Source organism: Rissa tridactyla, chromosome 1 (assembly GCF_028500815.1).
Source record: "Rissa tridactyla isolate bRisTri1 chromosome 1, bRisTri1.patW.cur.20221130, whole genome shotgun sequence".
NCBI lineage: Eukaryota > Metazoa > Chordata > Aves > Charadriiformes > Laridae > Rissa > Rissa tridactyla.
This window is the reverse complement of record NC_071466.1, coordinates 166,828,468-166,852,937: the sequence shown is the minus strand read 5'-3', so window position 1 is coordinate 166,852,937 and position 24,470 is coordinate 166,828,468. Positions and strand designations below refer to the sequence as shown.

The 24,470-nt window shown below is 37.9% G+C and overlaps 1 protein-coding gene across 1 annotated transcript in view; it reads left to right on the top strand.

Annotated features, from left to right (window-relative positions):
* Positions 1-24,470, top strand: part of ANO4 (anoctamin 4) — a 114,199-nt gene that overhangs the window by 16,223 nt on the left and 73,506 nt on the right. Inside the window, exons 4-5 of the mRNA XM_054199248.1 lie at positions 19,680-19,780; positions 22,967-23,011. Of these exons, the coding sequence (XP_054055223.1) occupies positions 19,680-19,780; positions 22,967-23,011 (146 nt within the window). The remainder of the gene's footprint in view (positions 1-19,679; positions 19,781-22,966; positions 23,012-24,470) is intronic.

Genomic DNA, 24,470 nt, shown 5'->3' with positions numbered 1-24,470 from the left:
TCAGTGGCTTTCATGCACTCTAGTAAGTTGTTTCAGTCTCTCACTTTCCTGATCCTGTTATTCAATATGTAAATATCTACAGCTAATGAACTTACAATACAAATTATGCAGCCCGCAGGAGCTGTGGTTTCACAAACAGCATAATATGCCATTATTAGCAGGTGCAGTTTGTTATTTAATGTTTAGGCACTGTGTCTGATTGCATCCACAAATCATGGATGGAGACATCAAAGTGACATAAACTATGCCTGAAAAAAGGGAACCAGGCTGAAATGCAAGCCCACCACATGCATTATAAGTGAAAGTGCTTCCAACTATTTAATTTGAAACATTGGGATGTTCATTTAATCCAAATTCAGCCAGAGCAAGTTAAAAACAGACTGGTCTTACAAAAATTTATTGTTAGTTCATTATCTAATGCAAATAGCAAGTGGAGTTTCTTTTCAGCAGTGTTTTAGAGAAAAATGTATAGGTACAAACAGAACAATGTCCTTTTCCAGAGAGTGCTCTGTACCAAAAAGCATTGTGACTAAACATAAGAGGAGTTTCCAGCTGGCTGGGCTTCTGAGGGAAAAGGTTTTACATTTCAGATACTACATTCATTGTACAGGGCAATGGCAATTTAGAAGAGAAATTTGAGGAGGTACATGGAAGTCTGGATGGATAGAATCTGAACTCAAACTTCAGTGTGCAGTTTTTAAAAGTAACTTTCCTGATTATCTGAGGGAGCCCAGAAATGAATATGTTTCCAAGTTGAGAAATTCCAGCCTTTAACAGGACTTTGTAAAGCTAGTAGACTAAGAAACAGTTGCCAAAAAAAATTTTCTACATTTGAAGAAAGTATGGCTTTTTCATGCAGTATGGAGGTAATATAGAAAATACGTAGATAACTGAAAAGGGATAAAAAGGCTCCTGAGATACTTCTTTTCCTTCAGGAATATTGAGTAGGATTTTTTTTTGTCAAGGAGTTTCCTGTCATCAGTCTTCACAAATCAGAGTATCAAAATTCTTTTGAAGGACACCAGGCTCACAGGAAAAAACAGACAGGCAATAGATTAAAAAAAAATGACGAAGGTTACATATGAGTTGCCCCCTATATGTTAAAAGTCACCTTTCCCTTTACAATAATTGGTCTTAAACTGCAATTATTTTTGAGATGTTGTTTGCCTGCCAGTGGCATCGGGAACAAGCGCAATGCACAAGGCTACAATCACTTAATGCACAGTGAGAGATTTCATTGCCCAAAGGTGACATGACCGGTTTGCTGCAACGCTCCCTGATGGTACTGGCTTAATGAGCAGAAATCTAGACCTGTCTGTAGGGAACAGAAAGACAGAGTATACAGAAACACCAGCAGTACGTTTTACGTTCTCATGTCGCATTGATGATTTTGGTGGTGAACTTGTTTTGAAAAGACAGCATTGTATTTACAGCATTACGCTTCTGAACGAATAGTGATGATTTCAAATGGCTGCAGTGCCTTCTTCGTCTAGAGGGACATTTGCATCTTACCCTGCAGCATGAAGTGGTGTGGGGCTGCCCTCCCTGGAAGTACTACCAGGAGGGAAGCATGAATCTGGAAAGGACAATTCCCTTTCTCATCTGCTCTTGGCACAAGGTCTCCAGACTATCTAGTTGTCCGATTACTTTCTTTGTTATACCAGGTTAATTCGGTCATAGAGCAAGTGGAGCATTGGCGCTGCGTGCCTCGGATTAACTGTGTTTTAATTGTAGTGAGAGCTTCACAAATATATCCAGTCAAATTACCTCAATACTCAGACTTTATTGAAAAAGACGTTTCAGTTTATGGCTCTCTGGGCCCAAATTAAACGTGGCATTATCCACTGCATCTTTACGTATTTATTTTTTGCTGTTTGAGTGGTAATGAAGTGATGTTGTAAATGGAGTTTAATAAAGCCTGACCTGAGGGAAAAATGTTCCTGAGATAGCCACATCAACTGAAACTTCTGTCAGCCAATTAGTCATAGCCCCCTGTTTAAAGTCTTATCTGGTTTACAAAACGCTCTTCTCTGCACAAATATCTGTTGTATTCTTACATGAAAGCTTTTAAAAAGAGTCTCTAAAAGTGCCTTTTAGGCAAAACAGTGTAACGACCCTTTTCTTTCTTCTTGGAGGACTTCATGGTACAGTATTTGGTACTTCTCTTAGATACAGCTTGTTGTTATTTCTGTTAATAGACTCAAATAGATCTTACTGTTTATAACAATTAAGTGACTCTCCTTTCTGAAGTATCCACTGTCAAGCACTACTATAAGAACTTTGTGCTTACTTTTTTTAACAACCATCTCTTATACCTTTTTAAAATTCAAATCTTTCCATAATGAAAAAAACCTCCACAGTGAAGATATGGGTAGGAGAAGAAGAAAATGGAGACACGTAAATCTGGAAATGATGACTCTATACTTTCTCTTGCAATATGCAAAATTAATGTTATTTTTAATGACTGGTAGATTTGAAGATATTTCCTCATTTCCAATGTGTTTATTTGACCTTCTCCTTTCAGGTTAGTCTATAAATGTCATGTTTTGAAAAACTGCCATTGTAGTCTAGTAATAATGGCAGAGTATTCAAGGATTTTCACATTCAAGTACTTCTATATATAAGAAGTAGAAGTATATAGTTTTCCTGTGTCTTTCTGTGTCTGTAATAACATACCTAACATTGAGTTTACGCTATTTCCTTATGTACAAATTTAAGGGTTTGAATTTAGGTATCAGGTTTTAAAATTAAATTGGTTGGAAAATCATCTCCCATAATAAGGTGTTACAACCCATCCATCAAATTTTAGTGTATTCTTTTCACGTTTTTAGTTTAATTCTCTTAGTTTCAGAAGTAGAAATTGTTTTTTGAAAGACATGTATCAACAAGCTTATTTGCTTGACTGATAGTTGCTAAATTCCAATGAAGATATTTTTCTCCACTTTTATCATTCTTCTCTTTTCTTCTTTTTTTTCTTTTTTTTTTTTTGGTGAGGAAAATTGCATGAAGTCTTTCCAATCAATCTACTAAAACCTCTTTTATTCAGGTCATTCCCTTTAAAATGGCCATTTAAATGAGACACTTATAACACCCTCATGATTCCACTAATTGTGCAAATCTGATTTACTCAATTACCAAACATCAATAAAAATAAAGTTCTGTAATGTAATTTTTCATTTCTTTGGAATAGAAGCTATAAAGAATTTATCCACTTTTAGGAGAAAGCTATTCAGACATGTTTACATGCATTACTTTTTCTAACTTATTTGTAATGCAGGCAAATAAGATAATTTTGGATATAGACTTCAATTTGATGGTTTGAAGAGGATTTAGCACTTCTCGAGTTATTCTTCTTGAGCATACAGATTAGGTCTGAAAGCCCCTTCACCAGGAAACACCAAGCATGCTCCAGTTCAGGATCCTTCACATTATTTTGACTAGGCAGTGAAAAACAAAAGGATTTTTTTTTTCTTTGTTGCAATCCAGTTTGTTAAAAAGGAATGTATAAAGTTTCTGTGGAGACTGGAAGAATCACATGAAAGGTACTTTATTGGCTCACAATGCTGAGCACTTGTCAACTGGCTCAAGGCCAAAAGGGTCTCTCTACAAAGGAGTTCATTTAGGATCTCTCTCTAAAGGAGATCTATAAAGGATCCTTTTCTTCACCGGATCCATTTCCTTAGAATTTTTTTCCTTCCAGTGTATGCACATTGGTTAGGTAGGTAGTGAGATCACAATCTCTGAAGTTTGTTAGCAAATCAGAAAGCACTCTTGCCTAGTCCAGAGGACTGGCTCTTTCCCTGCCCTTTTTATACAATCATAGGATAATGACAATTTGGGTTGGAAAAGACCTCAGGAGGTCTGTAGTCCAATCTCCTGCTCAAAACAGGGTCAGCTATGAGATCAAGACTATGTTGCTCAGGACTTTCATGTGCCTTTTTCCATGTGGATACACCTATTAATTTTTAATGTTTGGGGTTTTTTTTTAGCCTTTCCCTTCCATAAAGGAGCCCAGATACATTTTCTATTTATCTTAAATGAAAGGCAGACGTTACACTCAGTTGTGATATTCCTTAGCCTAACCTCCAGAAATTCCAATAACTCAAGAGTTGTTTCTCCTTATGTGATGTTCTCCACTCAGAAACTTGTCTTTCCATACCTAGACTGCTGTGCTTTTCTGTGTCTTATAAGTTAATAATCTGATCTGTTACCTCATTTTTGGGGAAATCTGGGGACGCTCAGGCTTCCTATCACCATAGGAGTGCTGATGGGGAAGGTATGTCTGAAGGTTATCTTCCTGAAGAAGAACTGTCACCAATGCTAGGTTGGGATGGCCATGGCTTTTCTCTTCTGTAACTGCAGTTCAGTGCAGACTACAGCCTGGCCCTTCATCTCCAGAGTTCTTGAGTTTGTACTGTGAGCGCTGTTGCCATTGGAAACTGTGGCTTTCTGAGACAGGATTGGATTAAACAAATGTCCTGAAACAGCAGTTTAGTGGATGGAAGCTGTGTTGTGTAGAACATCCTGGGTCAACAGTCTTGTGCACATTTATGGATTTTATCGTTAGCTTCAGAAATTCACAGGAGAGAAGAATTCAAGTAATAAAATACAGGACGTACTGACCAAAATCAAGAGGCCTTTTAAAGTGCAGAGCACACTAGTGGGAGGCTTTGTTATTTACAGATCTGTATTTCCCTATGTGTTCTCTGTGGGCAGAGTGAATAAGGTGGGATGGAGGAAATGGAGGGCAGCCAAGGTCCTCTAAAATGTTCTTGCTGTCTTGCACATCACTTGCTGTCACTGTGATGTGTCCCAGACAACTAAGCAGTGAAACAGAACCACCCATGAAGGTGCAGTTGTAGGAAGTAAAGTGTCTACGCTACTGCAGAAGTTGGGGTGGGTGGTGAGGAAGGTAACAAGAGTCCAGGGAAAATAAGGTGGCTGTACTGCAGAGTGCCAAGAGGGAAGACAGCCATCTTATTGACTGTAGGTGTTTGCAACGTAGATATGTGGATGGGGAGGAACAAGTCCTTCTGGGCAGCAGTTCATCAATCTGAGGAAAATAGAACAAATGAATTGTACCTTGAAGGTGCCTGTTCCTCTCCACTGCAGACACCTAAACATAGTTGCCCTGAATCATACCTGTGATGTCTGCTCCTTGGGAATAAGCCTTCAGGCAACTTCTCAGGACCAGTGGGCTCAGAGCCATGATAGTGCCAGTGTTTTGATACAAATATAGCAGCCTGCCAGTGTCCAGCAGAGGAAATTGGGTCAGATATTTGGCACACACTATATCTATAAACTATTAAAGATAAGCGTTTTTGTTTGTCCTGTGCCCAAGTGATATCTATGGATTTACATGAGTAGATCTGTGGATTGCAGGATCAGCCCCATACTGGTGGAGTGTAAAGCAAACAGCTAACAGAATTGTGTGACAATTGTAAAGTTCAATTCTAAAAACCGCAAGCTATGGAATAGATTAACGCTTCTGCAGATTTTCCGTTATTTGACATCTTCTGTTCTTTGCTGTTTTGACTGTGAACTGATGAGTGCTTGCCATGCCAATTTACGTTTCCATCTTGGCCTGTTTTTTTGTCTCTGTTGTGAAAGGAAACAGAATTCCTGTGTCTTACTAATGCATTATTCCAGCCAAAAGGCACAATGTAAAAATGGCATGGGGAAGGTGAGCACATAGGAGTTTGGGGAAAGAGGGTGAGAAAGATGATGGTCAGAAAGCATTAAGAGGAAGCTAGCTAGTATCAGGATGTGGAGTCATATCTGCATTAAATCCCAGCAGACAAGTAAGAAAAGGCCCCTTCCCACTGTATAACTCCCCCTATAAAAATCTGAGTGTAAATTCTTCTTAGAAATACACTAGCCTTTAACATCTTGAAGCAAATCTTTTGTATTTATAGAGGATGACTTAACAGAAAGCAGGGAAGGAGAAAGGCAAGGAATTAATAGTCATTAGTGTAGATCAGACTCAGCAAAGTTTTAGCTGAAGAAAGAGAGAAACATCTTGAAAATGTGAAAACATTTCATTTAAACAGATTCAAAATTAAATGCCTGATATTAAAATGCTGTGCTAGTTGATAAAAAAGGCTTAGCTTTACAAAAGAGAAAACAGAAAGAAAAAAAAAAAAGAGAAAATGTTTAGAAGTGGTTACATAATCCAGTAATACACCAAAACATGCTATTTTGTGTCGACAATATTTAAGCTTAAATCAAATTGAAATTTTTCATGTGCTTACCTACATATTTTTAGAAATCTTGTTCAATTTACTTCATTTTCATATCATTTATTCAGGTTGGTGTTGAACCAAAATGCATTTCTTTCCTAAATGGCATCACAGGTTATTGCTGAAATTTTCATATAGGACTAACTCTGCCTACCTAACAACAGTTTTTATTTGCTGATTCTGTTCTTAATTTATTTCATAGACTATCTATAAGGCGTCAAAGATATTTTCCATCAGATACCGTGTAACATAAAAGAAAACCTCATTTCCTAAACTAGTCACTAGGTTCCCGGTGCAGAAATGAGCTGACAGCAGCCTTTGCAGTCAGGTTCACCGCACAGGCATTTTCTTCCTGTGATTACAGGAGAGTAAAATTAGATCAACAGCCTGGGACACAGTGCTAGGTCCACAATTTAGTTCAGATCTTGTCAGCGATATACTTGGAAGTGAATGGATTACTTGCACTTACATTTCTTATCCCGCTTTCAGAGATTGTCACGGTCAGATTTGCAGTGGGAACATGAATGTGTTTCAGGTTTTCTTGAATACCTAGAATTTGTATTTTCTAAAAAGTGCACACGCGCCTCTCTAAATGTCTGACAGACATTCTCGTTAACTCTATCAGTAAAGCCCCAGAGCACTGTCAACAAACTGTTACCAATACCCAAAAGGACTGATCTGGTCCATTGCCTTTCTCTTGAGTACCTAGCCTCTTGTAAATTGAATTGTTCTAAGTTAAGTGTATGTCTTTAACGAAGGGAACACATGGTCCTAAACATAGGACCACTCTTCCAGATCTGTGGCTTTTAAAAAAGAAGTGACACCATTATTTTCTCTCTGAATTCCCGTTCTCTTTTTCTAGTACTTGGGTTGTGCTATGCTTATTTTGCCTAGTGTGTTGTCTCTCAAGATGAAATACTCTGTTTTCTGGATCTTGTAATATCACATCTTCTCGGCCAGAGTGAAGATGAGCTGTGCCAAATAAGGGAGGTTTGATTTCATAATGTTTTACAAATACTCGATTCTCTAACAAATCATAATAGAGGAGACGGGGAGGGTGTGGGGGTCGCAAGAGGCTAGGAGTCCCTTCCAAAGCTCCAAGGGCAGGCCAACTACACACTACCAATTCCTTAACCAACCTTTTTCTAAATGCCAGAAGCCTCCCTTGCCAGATCACTCTAATGCTTCAGTATTGTTCAGCTTGATTTTTTTTTTTTTAAGTATCTGACATAAATCTCCTTTGCTACAATTTAATCCTGTTATTTCTTGCCTCATTCAGAAGTAACATGGAGAGATCATTCCCTTCCTATTAACAAGTACTTGTTACTTATTTTTAAAATGTTACTGTGTTGTCTGGCTTCACATTTTCTTCTGTATTTTGGATCACCCCGGCTCTTTCAATTCTTTCCTCTGGGTCAAGTTTCCTAAAACTCTTGATCATTCTTATGGTCCTGCGCTGATCTTTCTTTAATTGATCCATATATTTCTTACTCAGGCTGGACTTTACCCTCTGGTGAATAGCTATACAAAATAAAGGACTAGGGAATTTAAGCCCTAAATGCTCTTAATTTGATATTTTTTTCCTCTTCATGCCCCTTACCCAACTCTAACTTCTGTTGCTAACTTCTCTTCTTGATCCTAACAGTGTGTTCACGTTTGCTGCATTTTTTACTTTTCAGCCCCCTCACTATCTCTGCTTTCTGTGCTACCATAGCACGTTTGTCAGACCTAGAGTGTCATGTGAGAGAAGCCATTTCCCTAAGCAGAGTGTGATTTTTTTTCTCCCCTTTTTTGTTTGTTCTTCATTATACATTAAAAAATTTCATACGCTGCAATAAGTTCATCACTGTAGGCACTTGGTGACATTTCCAACATTAGACTTTTTATTTTCTTGTCAGTGTTGCTGTCACTGCACTTTCCACCAAACATGCACAGTGGTGGTCGTTGCTCAGTTGTTATCCAGAGCTCTTCCCTTATTAGTATTTTGGTATTTTCCTGTTAACTTTTCATGTTTTAAAGGAGAGATGGCATTCGTGCTAGATGGGTCCTTCACTTAAATGCTGCCAGAAACAAAAATGTTTTAAAAACTTTCATTTTGCTCCCACTTTGTGCTTAAATACCATCTGGGCAAATCAAGAATTCCCACATTCTTCTTCCCCTGGTAGTCTGTGGAATTTTATATACGTTTATTTTATACAAGGATCCTTCATTTCAAAGGTTAAGATGACTTCCTTTAACTTTCTCAAATTGAAGTTTGAAAAAATACAGATATCTGTAATTTGTTGTGCTCCAGAAGTTGTCACTGGCAGAGGTCTGACACTGGAAATGCCTCCATCATACATCATATACAGTCAGAGAGTGACAGGTAGGACTAGTTGCTTCCGTGGTTGTGTGAGGAATCCTGGGAAGAGAAAAGCGACATTGACTGACGTGGAGGAGACAAGCAAAGAAGACAGAGAGGTGGGATTCTGGAGAAGGAAACAAATATACCAGTGGGAGAAGTTTGTCAGTTGTGTATCTGTAGGTATATTTAAGAAAGATGGAGGGGGAGCTTCTTTAAAATATTATGCTGCAGAAATCAGTTGTTCTGGTTTTTTTTTTAATTTTTCTTTCCACTTTGAAAGTTAATATGGCAACTGTGGACAGTAGGGCAATGACATTATTTTATGAACGAAATTCACCAGTTGTGTTACTGTGATGATAATAATTCAGTTGCAAAGCTTTCAGGAGCTAGTAAAAAGAACGTAGATAGGTATGTGCCATACAATTTTAATACCGTTTCTTCCCTAGCCAAGTCACCACTCTGTTCTGATATTTGAAAGAGATTATGCATGAGGGTGTATGTGTGTTTGTACAGCAGAAGTAACCATAGTGACTCGGTAACGTTGTATCAAATGATGCAAAGCACATTTTTACACTACGTTTCTTGGACATGCTAGGTGTTATATTTTAAGTATTTGACAGAAACTACAGCCTGCAGTGTATGAACAATTATAATTCCCTAAGTGGTGGTTTGTTGAGAAAGTGTTCTGCAATTTGGATAATTTTTTCCCATTGTCTAGTGATGTAACACTAATGGAATTTCCCACCATTTAAAAAAATCTTTTCTAATATTCATTGGGCCCAAACTGTTTTGGTTTTAAGCAAATTCCTTTCAACAAAAGGATGGAAATATTAGCTATAGAGCCCTTGATGTATGAGCCATATAGATTTTTTTTTCAAAAATCATCTAATGAAAGTATAATTTTCCTGTCAGGAAATCTCCATAATAGAAGAGAAAGTCTATAGTAGTGCATCTACAAAGTGTTAGAAAAACTGGGATTATTAAGTGAAGTGAGATTTTATCTTATTTTTATTTTCATGTTGCATTTTTACACTTCCCCATATAAGTGAATGGAACAGATTGCTGTAAGGATGCTACTTCCAGAGGTATGATAGTCTGAGAATTTCAATTCCACTCCAAAGTTTTACATAGAATAAAAGTGTTTGAATAGTACTACAGAGCTAAAAAACACTTTGGGAACTGCTGTTTCGCCTTTGGACTGTGAGCTCTCTGCTGCAGCTCTCAGAGGCACAGCCCCCTGTGGGGAAAGTAGGCAAAATAAAAAATTCTAGAAATGTTTATATGTAGTGTTATTTGTGTCAATAGGTAACAAAGATTTTTGCAGTTTCCTAAAATGAACAATCTGCCTTTTGCTAGCTGGGGACTTCTGAAAAAGAAGTAGTATTTCTTCATTTCTAGGGAAAGATAATATTGTCTATTAAGCAAAGATCTTCATTACAGCAGGTTCCACAGTGCAAGTGAATTTGGAGAGGAGGATTCTTTGCCAGTGTACGTGTTACTCGTGGCCTTGTTTCACAGTATCATAGGGATCTCAAAATTCAATATCATTCAGCAAACAATTTTAGGATTAGTATCATCACTTTGCAACATATGAAATCAGATCACAGCTATTGTTACCTCATGTGATAGTGTTGTTGGCTTTCAAGCAAAAGAAGAATTGCTTGTTTTCTGTAGCTCCTCCATTAAATCTTCATATAAGAGCTCTGAACTAGGAGAGCAAATCATCTTTGTCCTCTGTCACATTTATCTGAACCATTAAAATATTGAGCTCCATCTGGTGCTGCTTTTCTCTTCTGTGTCATACAGGAGGTGTTTTCATCCAGCGCCTTATGTCAATAGGCACATTGGGAACAGCAATAATTGATCCATAGTGGAGCTTGTGTTTAGGTGTCTGCCTTGTCAGTACATTGTGCCATGTGTGGATGTTCCTTTATCACAACAAATTAGAGCAGTCCAAACCAAAATCATAATTTGCCCTTGTGATATATTGCCCTTGTTTCATTTAAAGCATACCTAGCAAATGAAGGGATTTGTACAGAGATGCACAAAGGATCCAGTATTCTCCCTTCTTAGTTTAGAGATACTGTATTTCATCTTGTCTTCAGTTAAATTCTAATTATGCTACCTTTGCTTAAGAAACTTCTGTTTCTGGTGTGTATTTTTTCAACATCGGGTGATCTAGTTATATACAGAAATCAAATTACTTTGAGCTTAGCTGAGTGGAGACAGATGAAAAATCATGTAGACCATCAATTATTTGGAATTTTCTCTCTGTGCTGGACTGTAACATTCCTTTTAATGATGAAACTGAAATTGTGAGTTGGTGAAGCTAGCACATTATTTGTCTTTCTCTCTTGTTGTTTTGCATATTTAATATTTTGTGCAAAGTTTTACAAAGTCTGAGCATGCTTTGGGATTTAGAAAAAGGTAAATCTACCTAATTATATTAATCTGAATTGTGGGCTGAACAGTGGTAATCAAACCTATTCTCGTCTCACCATCATATCTTTCTTTGGAAAGCACTTCCCTTTCAGGTAGTAATGGTGGTGTATCTGGAGAGATGGCCGCTCTACCACATGCTTCGGCAGACTTCCAAGGCAACTTCCCTTGTAGAATTGCTGTTTACACCCTTTCAATGCATCAGATCACTTGAATACCTTTAGTAAAACTACAGAGGGCAGTTGCTTAGAAATTCACTGTGGTCATCTTATTAAAGGAATATAGCAATTGTTTGTACAATAGGCAAGAGGAAAGGGAAAATGGCTTGCTCATGCCTCTGCCTTCAAATGAGCCAGGCAGAAGAGTTTTGCAGCACAGAGTTGAACAACGTGAAATGAATTATCAGAAGATGGCTCTTCAAACTCTTTCCAATTCCATTATCCTAGCAGTAAGATAAGTAAAGCATGGAAAACTGAGAAGTGAGTCAAGGGAACAGGTATTTGAGTCGCCCAGACTATCGGAGTTTATGGGGAACTATAACTGGTAGAGTTGTGAGTGATTCAGATTCTTCACATGCATTTTCCCCCTTCATTTAACTGGGTCATGCATGTTATTTGGTGCCTTTCCTTTCCTCCAAAATGGGGACCTGCCTCAAATCTGAGAAGGTGCTGTCAGATTGGTCTGCTGTGACTTTCCCTTTCCTGTAGAGCAGAGGCACATGTGTGTCTTGCACAACCAGGAAATGATGCAGAGACCCCACCAGGTGTTGCCAAGTGACTTAGCAGGTATTATAGTCGCACTGGCACAGGACAAGACCCGACCTAATCAGCCATGCTAAAATGCATGTGCACTAACCCCACTACTCCCTCTACAGACAGGGCTGACATCTCTGCCTGTAATTCCTCACATTGTGGTTACGTAGCTGACTTGAAGAACTTGGGGCTTCATTGTGCCATGTGGACTGAGCTAAAGCCTCTCTCCTGATAGTGTCATTTGGAGTAGGCTCTTCCTCAGCCGTGGTCTTGTTGAGTTCACTGGTGCCTCTCTTTAGAAAGAATTTTGCATTACACTGTCAAATACAGAGGTATACAGACTGTAACAGAGAGCTACAGGACAGTTCACTGCATCCTGGAAAGTGTTGACTGTGAAGACTTTGGAGTCTAGGTTGGTAGCCATGTAGGTATTTCTTGTCTCATTGTATGACCTGAGAAACAAGACTCTGAAGAGGGAGTCAAACAACGGAATACCTTCATCTTGCTGGAGCATGGGCAGGTGCTCAGAACCTGGGCTACTCCAAATGCTCCACATGGGAGGTCAGTGGTGGCCTTTCTGTCCAGAGACGCTGTGGTGCCCACAGAGGTTGTGAGGTCTCCTTCCACAGAGATATTAAAAACCTCAAAAACCACTCCAGTTGTCCCTGCTTTGAGGAGGTATTTGAACTGGATGACCTCCAGATGTCCCTTCCAACCTCTATTATTCTATGATGCTATGATAAGCAGCTTGTTCAGTTCCTCTAGGTTATTTGTATGCAAAAGCTATAATAACCCTGCCTGCATGTTTTGTGTGTTTGATTGATTATTAAGTTTGTGAAATTAACTGTTGGACAAAAAATAAATTGCCTTTTTCTTTGCCAAAGCAATGTTTCTCCAATAAGCCTCTAAAAGCAAACATGAATATTTAATAGACAATTCATTAAATGTAAGTATTTCCTACTTCAAAAAATTATTAATGAGACATAAATCTGTATTGGAAAAATATTGGTTTTATATTTTACACTTGGGATAAGTCACAAAGGAAGCTGCCTGATAAAATGTAGTTCCATTGTATGATGTATTTTTAATGGCTTGTGGTGCCAAAAGTAAAATATTGTACATAAGAGATCATTTTTGGCCAATAGTAGAGTCAAAAAGGTTTGATGATCTCTACCATCACTGTATAAAATATTAACATTCTTAATCTAAAATTGGAGTATGTAACTGATGTAAAGAGACTTAATGTCAAATAACATATTCATAAGAAAAAGCAGATTATTCTGCCCACAGGTTTTAGCTATCTGCATTTTCAAATGTGTGAATAATTAATTTCACATGTTTATAGTAATTTTCCAGTCCAGAGGAATTAAAAGATGCATGCTGTTTGTTTGTCAGACGAAATTCTTATGATTATCTACAGAAATCTTACCCAGATGGGTCAAACCTGTATCCATTCAGTATTTGCTAAGGGGATTATCAAGAAATCTTTTATCATCTCACGGTCAGATCAACCTCTTCCATTAAGATGTTCATGCTGCAGGTATTTCTAATCCTTTTCTCTAGGAAGTGGGGTCCAAGTCAGAGGATATTGTTTCTGTGGTAGGTTTACTACACCTAAGTTACCTTGCTGTGAGATCCATCCTGTGGATTCAGATAACATTAATTAGAATTAAAGACATCTTTTCTCATGTTGTTTCTTATCTCAAAGGAATTTGTATCTCTCTATTACAGATTGTGAGCTCATCATTGCACAGTAAACTTGAGCAATGAGATAGTATTTGCATTTTACATCAACTCAAGTAACCCACCCTGTTCTTTAAGCTGCCCTCCCACTCACACATTTTTGTCTACATGAAAGGACATTTGCAAACATTTCCCCTTGTTACTAACTCTGTTCTAGCATTGAGATCCTGTCGACTGCTGCCAGAAATTAAGCACTGTAACAATGACACCTGCTCTGAGTTGGATTAGATGACACATTGCCTGAATGCTGGCAATAGGCAGCCACCTGCCTGCATTACTAACTCCACTAGAGCTGAACCTCTGGAAGTATTTTTCAAAGTAAAAATAAGGCTTTACCCCATCATCAAATTTTGTCATGAGATTTCATATAAAAATAATTTTGAATTGTAATCATGTGACTCCATCTCCTTATATCAAGTTATTCTATATTTTATATGTCAGTGTCCTCTCATGTCAAAATTGTTTTATTAGCAGCTTCCTATTTATTCATTAGGGCTTTCTTGCTTCACTCTTATTTTCATTCTTACTGCTTTTGCCCTACAGTTTCTTGTAAGTCAAAAGCTTCTTAAAATCCTAATTAAAATGTGAGCAGTATATTCCTCTTTTTTGCTAAACCTGTACTTTGATTGAAAGTATATACGTGAAAGATATTGGCACTATTATTTACTAGATTCCCCTGATCCATGAACATGGCGGTTAATGCTTGTCAGTATGTAATATTTTCCCTGAAACCGGACATATATTGACAGTATCTAAATAATTACCCAGTGGTAATGTATGCAGTTTTGAAAAGTATTAGCAGCATATTACTGCTGCTTTTTCATTTCTATGGAATGACCCTTTGGAATTTACACTTTTGTTTTGCAAAGGAAGAATGGTTTAATCAACCAAAATTTTCTGGGTTTTGTATTTCCACTTAATTCATTCCACATGGAAATCAATCTGTGCTGTTAACAGAGTAATTCTCAAAAACAGTGGAACCTGTAGCAGTTACTGTTTAATACTCTGCACTCAGACATCATACGGAGCTTGATTATAGAGAAAATTGTTACTAGAGGAAGGATGCTGATTTTCTCTTATTTTTGGATTTTCACGCATTATGGTCTCAACAGAAATAAGCTACATTTGCCAACAGTTAAAGAACTGTTCCCATTCTGGGTTTTTAACTTGCCTTGCCAGGGTCTTGCTAAGGTAGGCAGGGTTTAATTCTGGTTGCTGGATCTGTTTCAAAATCTTATTTATCTCCTTTTACGAGGAAGGTTTTAAAAGGTGAGGAGAGCCTCGGTCTTGAGTATTTTTCTCTTAAATAATGATAGGGAAAACACCTTAATGGTAAATCCTGATTTCTTTTCCCTATTGATATGCATACATAAATGAGAGCATTGGTTTTTTTGCAGTTGCCTGTCTAGTAGCCTCAAGGCAAATAAACAATTACACCATTCGATTGGAGACACTGTAATTTTATCCTTCCTCAAGGTTATATGCTGTGAATATCTTTTCTCAACTTTCTTAACTTTTATACTCAAAAAATGCTTGTATTAAGGCAAGTCCTACAGGTTTTTTTGTCTTAAAATGACTTGGCAATATTATTGATAATGAACCAAAAAAAGTCTTGGTTGGAGGAGAATGTTCAAGAGGGTATTTGACAAAAGATACTAACCTCCAGCCTTGATCCTGGAAGACAGCCTGCAAATACAGCAAAATGTAGGCTTTTCAAGAGACGTTCAATGTCAGCACAACTTTGCTTCCATTCAGACTAACAATGATATCTTCAGAACAAGCAGAGTCAGGTCAATAGTGAATATATATATTTCAATCCTGCATCAAAAGGAGTTAGAATGCCTGCAGGAGTACATGTGAGTTTAGTAGCTGGTACTTAAATTAAACAGCGGTTAACACCACTCTGTGCCCACTTTCAGAAAGATAATAAGAACCTGCCCTTTACAAGTTTTCCTTGGCCTAGCTGATGACTGTAACTCACCAAAGCAGGTGTTTATGCTTTTGGAGTTACATAAATGGCCCGTACGTTAGTCTCTGCCACTTCTTACCTAGTGATACTGGAGAAGAATACCAAGCTTTGTTTTTAAACTTGTTTGTGGTTGGTTTGTTTTCCTTGGGAAATACAACATCTGTATAAACTTAACGGTAAAAGAGAAAGGTCGTCTTGCCAGAAGGGCAAGTTTATAACATGTGGGCCTATGGTACTGCCTGTATTCTAGGATTGGCAGCAATTATATGGTACTAAAGTGATTTTTCAGTGAAGCCCGAAAGTTTGGAAATTAGTGAATATCTCTGATACAGAGATATGAGCTATAGAGATTTGTGATTATCAACTACTGATTGAATATTTTCAGGAATTACAGAATATGATTTCCAGCTGTAGAAGGGTGTCGGGGAGTGGAACGAAGAAGGACGGAAAAATTACAGATTGTGAAAAATAGTAGATTAATGGCACTGAACACTGAAACTCATTGTATATTGACTATCTGTAATCCAGACTCTGGTGATCTGAATTCTACTGTACAAACCTGTGTTGAAGACAAGGGTTCAATTAAACTAACCGCACCTTGCTAGTGCTTCTTAATCAGAATAATAATTTATAAAGAGTTCTTGTAAGACACAAGTTGTTTTATAACTGTTTTGCACTGAACATTTTAAATTTTCATGAATTTTCTTATCCAGAAACTTGTAGTTTTCAACCAACATTTCTCTGGAGAAGAGTACAGTTCTTCCATAGAAAATACTTTTTTCTCCAGCCAATTTCAGTAAGCGAATCGCCGAGAGGCTGTGAAATCTCTGCCTGTGGACATATTCAGGACTCAGTGGGACAAGCCTGTGAGCAACCTGATCTAAGTTGGCCCTGCTTTAGCTAGAGCGTTAGCCCAGATGACTCCCAGTGGCCCTTTCCAACTTTATAAGTCCGTAATTCTCTGATTCTGATAAATCTTTGGTCACACTGCGTTTGCACTGCTCTGAAGACCAGCAAGAATGTTATTACTGACCCGAAGAAAATCTATTTTGCTATGGATAGTCCTCCTTAAGAAATCAGTTTGAAATAAACAATTTATTTGAATGTTGGTGACCTGGCAGTCATAATATGGTGATAACTCTATGGGCACTGGTGCTGCAGGTATATTCCAAACATTTATTCTATTTTTGTGTTTGCAAAGTGTTTTCTCTCATTGTCTGTCCCCTTGATTTCTCTGTTTTTCTTTCTTCATCATCTAAACATCTTTCTAGCAGATTGCTCATGTCAATAGTCATCTTATTTAAATTTCCAGGGGGAGCAATGTTACATTGATTTTTGTTTGCATGTTCCCATAATGTGAAATTGAGTTTACTTCTCCAAACCATTTAATGAGCCAAGCCTCGAAAGTCAATTACAACAGAAGAATGCTGCTCTCCTCTCAATGAAACATTTAGAAGCTGAAAGATACAGTGTCTAAATAGTAATCTAACAAGGAGAGTTTAGGAGATTCCATTCACTAAAGTATTTTTGTAACTAAGATGATACTCTTGATATTTTTTTCAGGTATTTTGATTAGCTAGTCTCTCCTTAGATTAAGCAGATGTGACATTTCATTCAATTACTCCTCTATCTGTATTTGTTCTTCTCTTTCCAATCTTGTTTTTCTCAGGCTTTCTTAGTCCTTTCATTTGTGAACACTTAACATGAGCAAACCCAAGAGAAATGGATTTCCATGTTAATAATTTAGCATTATTATCTTTCTTCTGAAAATATCTGAACCTCACAGATGTATTTTGGTTAGATCTTCTGTTGACAAAGCTGATAAAATAACATTACAAGATACTGAGTAGAAAATATTCTTAAAACATCTGTATTGTGATAACTATATGGGAGTTTTTTGTGTTTCTTTGTAAAAACATGTAACACATAAGAAATCAAATTTAGATGAAGATAGTGCTCACTTGTGAAACAGCATCTCCACAAGTCATGTTACTGTGTCTGCCATATCTAGTATGGCTTAAACTACAATGTGCTGGAAAATGCCTGTAAACCTCCTTTTTAATAGCCATCACTAAATTTACAGGCTGTTATTAAAAAATTTCCTCCATTTCTCAAATTTTTTTGTGTGTGTCAGAATCATAGTTTCCTTCTGTATATTTGGTTTATTAGATGGTTCTTTTCAGTTTTGGTGAGTTTCATTTGGTTTTTTTTAATCCGAGCTGTTTATGACAAAATTACCAGTCCACTGGTGACTTAACCTCATCTTCAAGACAGTAGTTTGGAGGAAGTTTTTAGAGTAGTAGAACTTAGTCTTGGTTTTGTGGTATCAATTGCTCAAGTCTCATGTGAAAATAAAAAATAATTTATGAATTGTACCTATAAAAAAAAACATCATCAGAGGCCTGATTTAGAATCTGTAAAAGTCAATGGAAAGAGTCCAACTGAATTCATTGTCTCTGAAGCACAAGTCTTGAGGGTATTTTGTTGCTGTTGTATCTTTTTCATGTTGAAATAGTCTCAGAAAGTCATCAGCAAAAGAACAGCCAGATTTTTTTTCTGCGGTTTTTAATATCAGAAAGTCACTTGTTCCATTATGCACTAAATCCATTTTTTCAGGCAGCCTGATAGTATTTGGGTACAAATATTTCCTTGTGTCCATTTTTGAGGATTCTGATATTCTGTTTATTTAAAAAAATATTAACTCTGTAGTGACTGGGTTGAGATTATTATTTTTTTCTGTGCTAAAGAAAATCATATCTACATATCTTAACTTTTGGAGCTTTCATTCCTATCACTTCACAAAGCAATAATAACATTCTAGCTACTCTAAGGACATGAACATGCTATAGTAGTTTCAATAATTTCAGCATCTGTGACGATAGTGGAGGGAAGAATCAAATAGGTGTCAAAAGTATAAATGTCAGCCTCCCACCCATATTTATCTGTAGCTTCCAGAGAAACAATACTAGATTTAAGAACCCCTGGTAAGTTGTGTTAAGAATTAACGCGAGAAACATTGAATGTAGTACAATGTCTAAAAAACTAGGAAATCATCACTGAAGAGAACTAACAATTTTCTTGCCTGATTTTCTCAGTCTTCACACTTTCCTTTTCTCACACCCTGTACACCTTTACCCATTTCCTGGGTATTCCTCAAACTCAGCCTGTAGTTGTCCCTGTTAATGTGATCCATTCAGTTATCTAAAGCTGTATTGTATGCAATTTTATGAGAATTTCATTGATTTTCATTAGAATTTGAACAGTTATCTTCCAGTATTAATATGTGGCTGTCTGTGTTCTCAGGTCGGCTTCAGCCAACCCTGCTGTAGCTTCCTTGTAAAGCACTATTTCTCCTCCTGAATGCAGAGCTAAATTTCTCCCCTTCTCTTCTTTACTGCATATTCTCTGTTCTTCGCCAGGCAGCCTTCTGTTAGGTAACAGCCATTCTGGTGCACATACCCTACATAAAGCACTCTTCATGCTACATACAACCCATAGAAAAGAAGATAGGACTGTGAAGAGATCTTACTGGCATAGTCATGGCCCTCAACCTTCCTGGGCAACAAACCTGTACCATATTATGCTGTGGGCAGCATCAAATTTCATTTTTCCCCACTGGCTTTAGTTCTAACATTCTGAATTCACGTGGCCAAGAGGGAAGCTGGAGGACAGGAAGCTGGAAGCCATGGCTCTGCAGTCGGACTTCGCTATTTGTCCATGTGGGGCAACAAGGATAAGACCACGCTGTCACACAAATGTTTCTTGATTGCTAGGTGTGCCACCACACATCTGCACTTCTGTGTGTGTGTGAGTGCAGAAAACCAAGTCAATTGTCAGAATTAGATCCTGACTTTCCATTTTGCCTTTAGCTGAAGTTCAGGACCCAGCTTCCAGACACAGATTTACCCACCAATCTTGTTGCCACTCCACACTTGGGTAACCCACAACTCCATGTCAGCCTCCCCTCCATGCCGTCTTTTCCATGGGAAGGAAGTGCACATGCAGGCCAGAAAGGAGTCACAGCATGGCTTTCAGGAAACCAGAAGGAAAACGAGTTGAAAAAATACTGGTAGAACGACACGTGCTTGAGGAAGAAACAGGAAGTGGGAGGGAGGGATGACCACTGGCCATGGTTTCTTTTTTTTTTCCTTGAAAAAGTAAGCCTTGATGGCTGTTTTGTTTTTCTTTTGCAGTCATCTCTAACAAACAGTGACATCATCTTTGTGAAGTTGCATGCCCCTTGGGAAGTCCTGGGCAAATACGCTGAACTAATGAATGTAAGAATGCCTTTCAGGTAAGTGTAGTTGTATTTTGTCTCAACCTCCAAAGTCACACTATACTATAAAGCTAATGTAATAGTAACACCAAAATGCACATGGAAAAGCTCTTCTATAACATACCACACACCTTTAGAAAATATAAATGGAGTACCTTAGATACCATATTCATTGCTGTTTCTTGTTAATGCCTGCAATTTCAGTACAATACTGGTGTGAAATTAAGGTGAGCTGTAGCAGTGCAGCTGTTTTCATGGGGTATTCTATCCTTAGGCCCTTTAACCCCTTCAATGCTGGAGCCCCCTGCATACTTGTGCGCTGCTGTTTTTTAAATGGACATTTCATTGAAATCAATGGGAGGTCAAGAAGATCCAGGTACGTAAGGCAGCACAGAAGGTGCATGTCTGTTGGACGTATCTGGTATGTTCAGCACCTGTAAATTGCTTGTATAGTGTGTAATTATGGAAATACAGCTTATAAATAAGTATCACATCTAATAGGAGAACAAGTCAGACTATTAATGCTTTTTTCTGTGGAGAAAATAAAGAACTTATATTAAATGCTACTGATAACCAAATTCATTCCACACTGTCATTCAGATTATTTTTATCATTTATTTAATATTTTTTGCATGTTGGGCTATGAAATTTTTGATCTAAAATATTGATTTTACTCTGCTGGTTATCAGAACTGTTAAAATAGCCTAAAGACTTCCACTGGAACTGACCAAAACCCATGAACTGAGAGGTCTTGATTCTTCTTTCAATTAGCAGGGTTTATAGATGCATAGCTCCATTGATTTTAATGGAATTACTCCTGAGCAAGAAAAGGATCAGACCCAGAATATGCAACTAGTGAGTTGGTGTCCTTTGTAGGATTTCTTCTGTTTTCTTCTTCCTTAAGGATGAAAAATGCCTTTGGTATGAGACAAGCTGTAGCAGTACAGAACTTGCTAGGGAAAATGGATATGAATTAAGGACAAAATTGCAGGCTTATTCTGTATGTATTTTGGTTTTCATTTTCCCAGCAAATCTTCAACTGTTCTTTCTTGTGTTCTTAGTCCTAAAGAGAAAAATATAAAAGCTATCACAAGTTATTGCAAGATATTCATATATTCTTTTAAAAAAGTGCTCTAGTCATAGAAAAAATGGGCTGGCGCAAAAGTGTACCTCCTTTGACTTCTGTGGCGTTCCTTGAGGTGAACCTGCCCCAGTAGGAGGATAAGGTCTCATGATTAAGAAATACACTAGGAGCTCTAGATTTTAGTCACTGTGAGCAACTTGTTCTTTCCTGATCTGAAGTCCCTTTTTTTGAAATCTGTCGCTCAGCAGATAGCAAAGTAGATGCCATGTAGATTATACAGAAAGCGTCAAAAATACTGAAGGTTTCTTGACCTGCTTCAGGACCACAGCTTCATTCTTTCCACATCCACAGAGAGAGAATTATTACAATATTGTTAAGAGGAAATCATGATGATTTACTAATGTCTGCTGGGCAGACTCTTAAATTTTATTTTAGGAGCAACAGTACTGTCTACCATTTAAAACTAAGGACCAGCATTTTACAAAATGCCCACTAGTCTAGACTGCCTGTTTCCAGGTGCCCTCATCTAACCGCTTGTTTTAAGGGCTGCTGATTGCTTACAGCTCCCGATATTTTAGGTTGGCATTGTCCAAGGTCCACACGTCAGTGAATAAAATCCTTGCTGTTTCGAAACAGGGGTGCCAAAACAGTGAATACCTCTGAATATTTGAAGCAAAATCAGTAAGTGGATGGCAACTTCAAAAACACTTAGCTTTAACCCTTCTCTGCTCCTGCTAAGTACAGCAAGATAAATAACAGTATTTTGTGTAGGAGTTGGCCAAAGTGGGCTGGCCAACATGAAATTGTTTTGAAAATTTCACTTCACCAGCACAATATGGACACTGATAACAAAAAGAATGCCAAAGTATTATGTGCTATTTAAATTCTAAGTTCTGAAAATCAACCTGGAATACTAACCAGGTTTTTTCTATAGTTTTTAAAGCATCGGTGCTGTCTCATTTTAGAAATGTCTCAACTATGTTTGCTTTCAAGGCACTAACAACATTCCTACAGTACATATAATATACACGACTATTCAGAATATGTGTAGTGTGAGCCCTTCATTTTCCATAAGTGATACAGTTCAGCGTTACACAATGGAACCCCTCAGAATACAGAGAAGCCACCTTGATTTAGCAATGACCTTCAGTGGATGACTAAGTCAGCCCCTGGAGGAAGAAACCGGAGCCCAGGCAGGCACCCAAATCTTCCAGTAAGGAGTATCGGTCCCAAAACCACACCTAAAAGCCCTCGTATTTTCTTAACTCTTGTGGAGATGTGATCTCTATGCTGAAGGTGATGTGTCAAAACCTGACAACTGTGGTGTTGTAGGCATGTAAGAGGAGTACAAAAGCTGCCAGCAGCATCAGAGTGGGACAGGAGGTGGACTCCCTGTTCTGGATCCACACACGATGGTCGGGGGGGGCTGCTCTGCCCTGCAGGACTGGTCAGGAAGCGGGCCGAGAGTGTGGTCGGCATGTGTCTGCTCATGCACCCTTGTCTGCTCACTTGTCCCCCATGCGCGCTCCCACACAGCTTATTGCACCGACAACAGAAATCAGCTGTGCCTGTTTGAGGGGCAGAGGGGGGTGGCAAGAACATACTTATTTGCTTGTGTAGCCTGTATTCTGTTTCAAGGGATGTTACCCCAACAGCACGCACTGGTCCCGGTTGGTACTGCATGTGTTATGGCATATTGCAGCATCAGGTACCACTTTCCTGGCATTTCTAAGTCATTCCCCTTTGTGTTTCACCAAATGCAGCTTTAATCGTTCACTAGTGGATGTGACATAATTTATCCATATTTGTATCAGCCCTATGGAATTCCTCCAACAGTTTAGGGACTTCTTTGAAATAGAAACATCTTTGGGTCCCCATCCTTCACACATGACAAATAGCAGAGAAGGAGAAGACAATGGGAAAATTATGACCTTCTTGCAATTCAAATGCCACCAGAGTCTGTGTGGCTTCCTGTGACAGTTCTGTTAATCTCTCTTTTAGTCTCTTCCTCCACCTCTTACAGGCTTCTGTCTTCAATCTCCTTTCCTTCCTTGCTAGTTCATACTGTAACTGACGATGGGTTTTCTTCTCGACTGGCTTCATTTTTGCTGTTCTTCCAGGAGAAAAATCTATTACCTGCACCGCCGATACAAGTTCATGAATAGGTGAGTAGAATTCGTATGCCAGTCCGGTTTATGTTCATTTGGTCTCAATAACAAAAATAATGGTTAAGGTCAAGTTGGAAGGAAAAGTTTATTAGCTTTGTTTGTAGGAAGGGTGGAGTCAGTCATGGCACATGAGGACATCTGCAAAAACAAATACAGAAGTTGCATTTTTAAGGCCTCTGCAATGTGAAAGAGGCAATTCATTTTCTCAGTGTTGCCTTTTTTAGGAGTAAGAAAATATTTTTCAATTGATAGAGTCTTTTAAAGAATAAGTGTGTTAGTGCAACTACTGTATCTCTTTCTTTTCATGTAGCTCATTAGTGAGCTTCTTGGGGTTAAAATACCACAGTTACAGCTTTTTTTCATTTCCATGCACGTTGATTACTTGTAATAGCAATGGCATTATTTATTTATTGCTTCCTCTGTTGGGATGCTTAGTACTTTGTTGGTAGATAGGAAAGCAATGAACCAAGTTCATCTCAGGTGTAACGTCATTGAGCTTGAGATGAGTATTTTTCAAGAATCTTTGAAGTGCTTTCACTCAATTATTAAATATCTTTAAGGTTATGTTTGATGCCTGGTTTGTGTCTGAGAACGCAACGAAAAACTTTCAGTGCTGCAGTTTGCATTTTCTTTTTTACACCTTGGACAATTAAAGGAAAATATCTCCAAAAAGCCTAAAAAATATACAGGCTTGGAAAAGACCAGATCAAATGTTGGTATTTAATGCCACAGTGCTGTTGATGCAATTTTTAAAAGGGTATAGAATTTGATTTACTGTGTCACTCTGAGGTCAGTGGAAGTATTCCCTTGAACCTCTGAGAGAAGAATTAAATTTGAGAAATCTGCATTTTTGAGTAAACAGCTGTATCACTTTGCAGATAATGTCAGTAGCTGAACATCCATGGGAAAATAAATCACATATTATGATGCCGCTGTATAAGGATATTGAAAAGCATTTTGTATATTAAATTCCATCACAGTGTGCTAGTGACTTGAGAGTACCAGCATTGATCTCATATTATAGTATTTGCTTCTTAATATTAGTAAGCACCAAATGGGCTTTTTGTGGAGTTAAGGCATTTTACCTGGTCAGCACAGGCTAACAGACCCACACAATTTTTCTAAAGCTTGTTTATGCTCCCCACTTCCCATCCCCACCTTACAGTAAATGCAGCTGTTAGCTTTGGAATTTTTCTTGATTTTAATTAAGACATGGCTGCTTTGACTAAAGCAATAGATAGGAAGGAGTACGTGAAGATTCTAACATTTATATGTGATGTATGAAATTTTGCTTTACATTCATTTTCTTATGAGTCAGGATGCGAATTGAAGTCAGTGTGGAAAGAGGTATGATCTTTTTCTGGTATTTTAGTTCTTGAGTGATGAGAACACTTGGCTAAATTCAATTTTTATGTTCAGGTCTATAAATAGCTACTCGAGGTGGAAAAGCTATAAC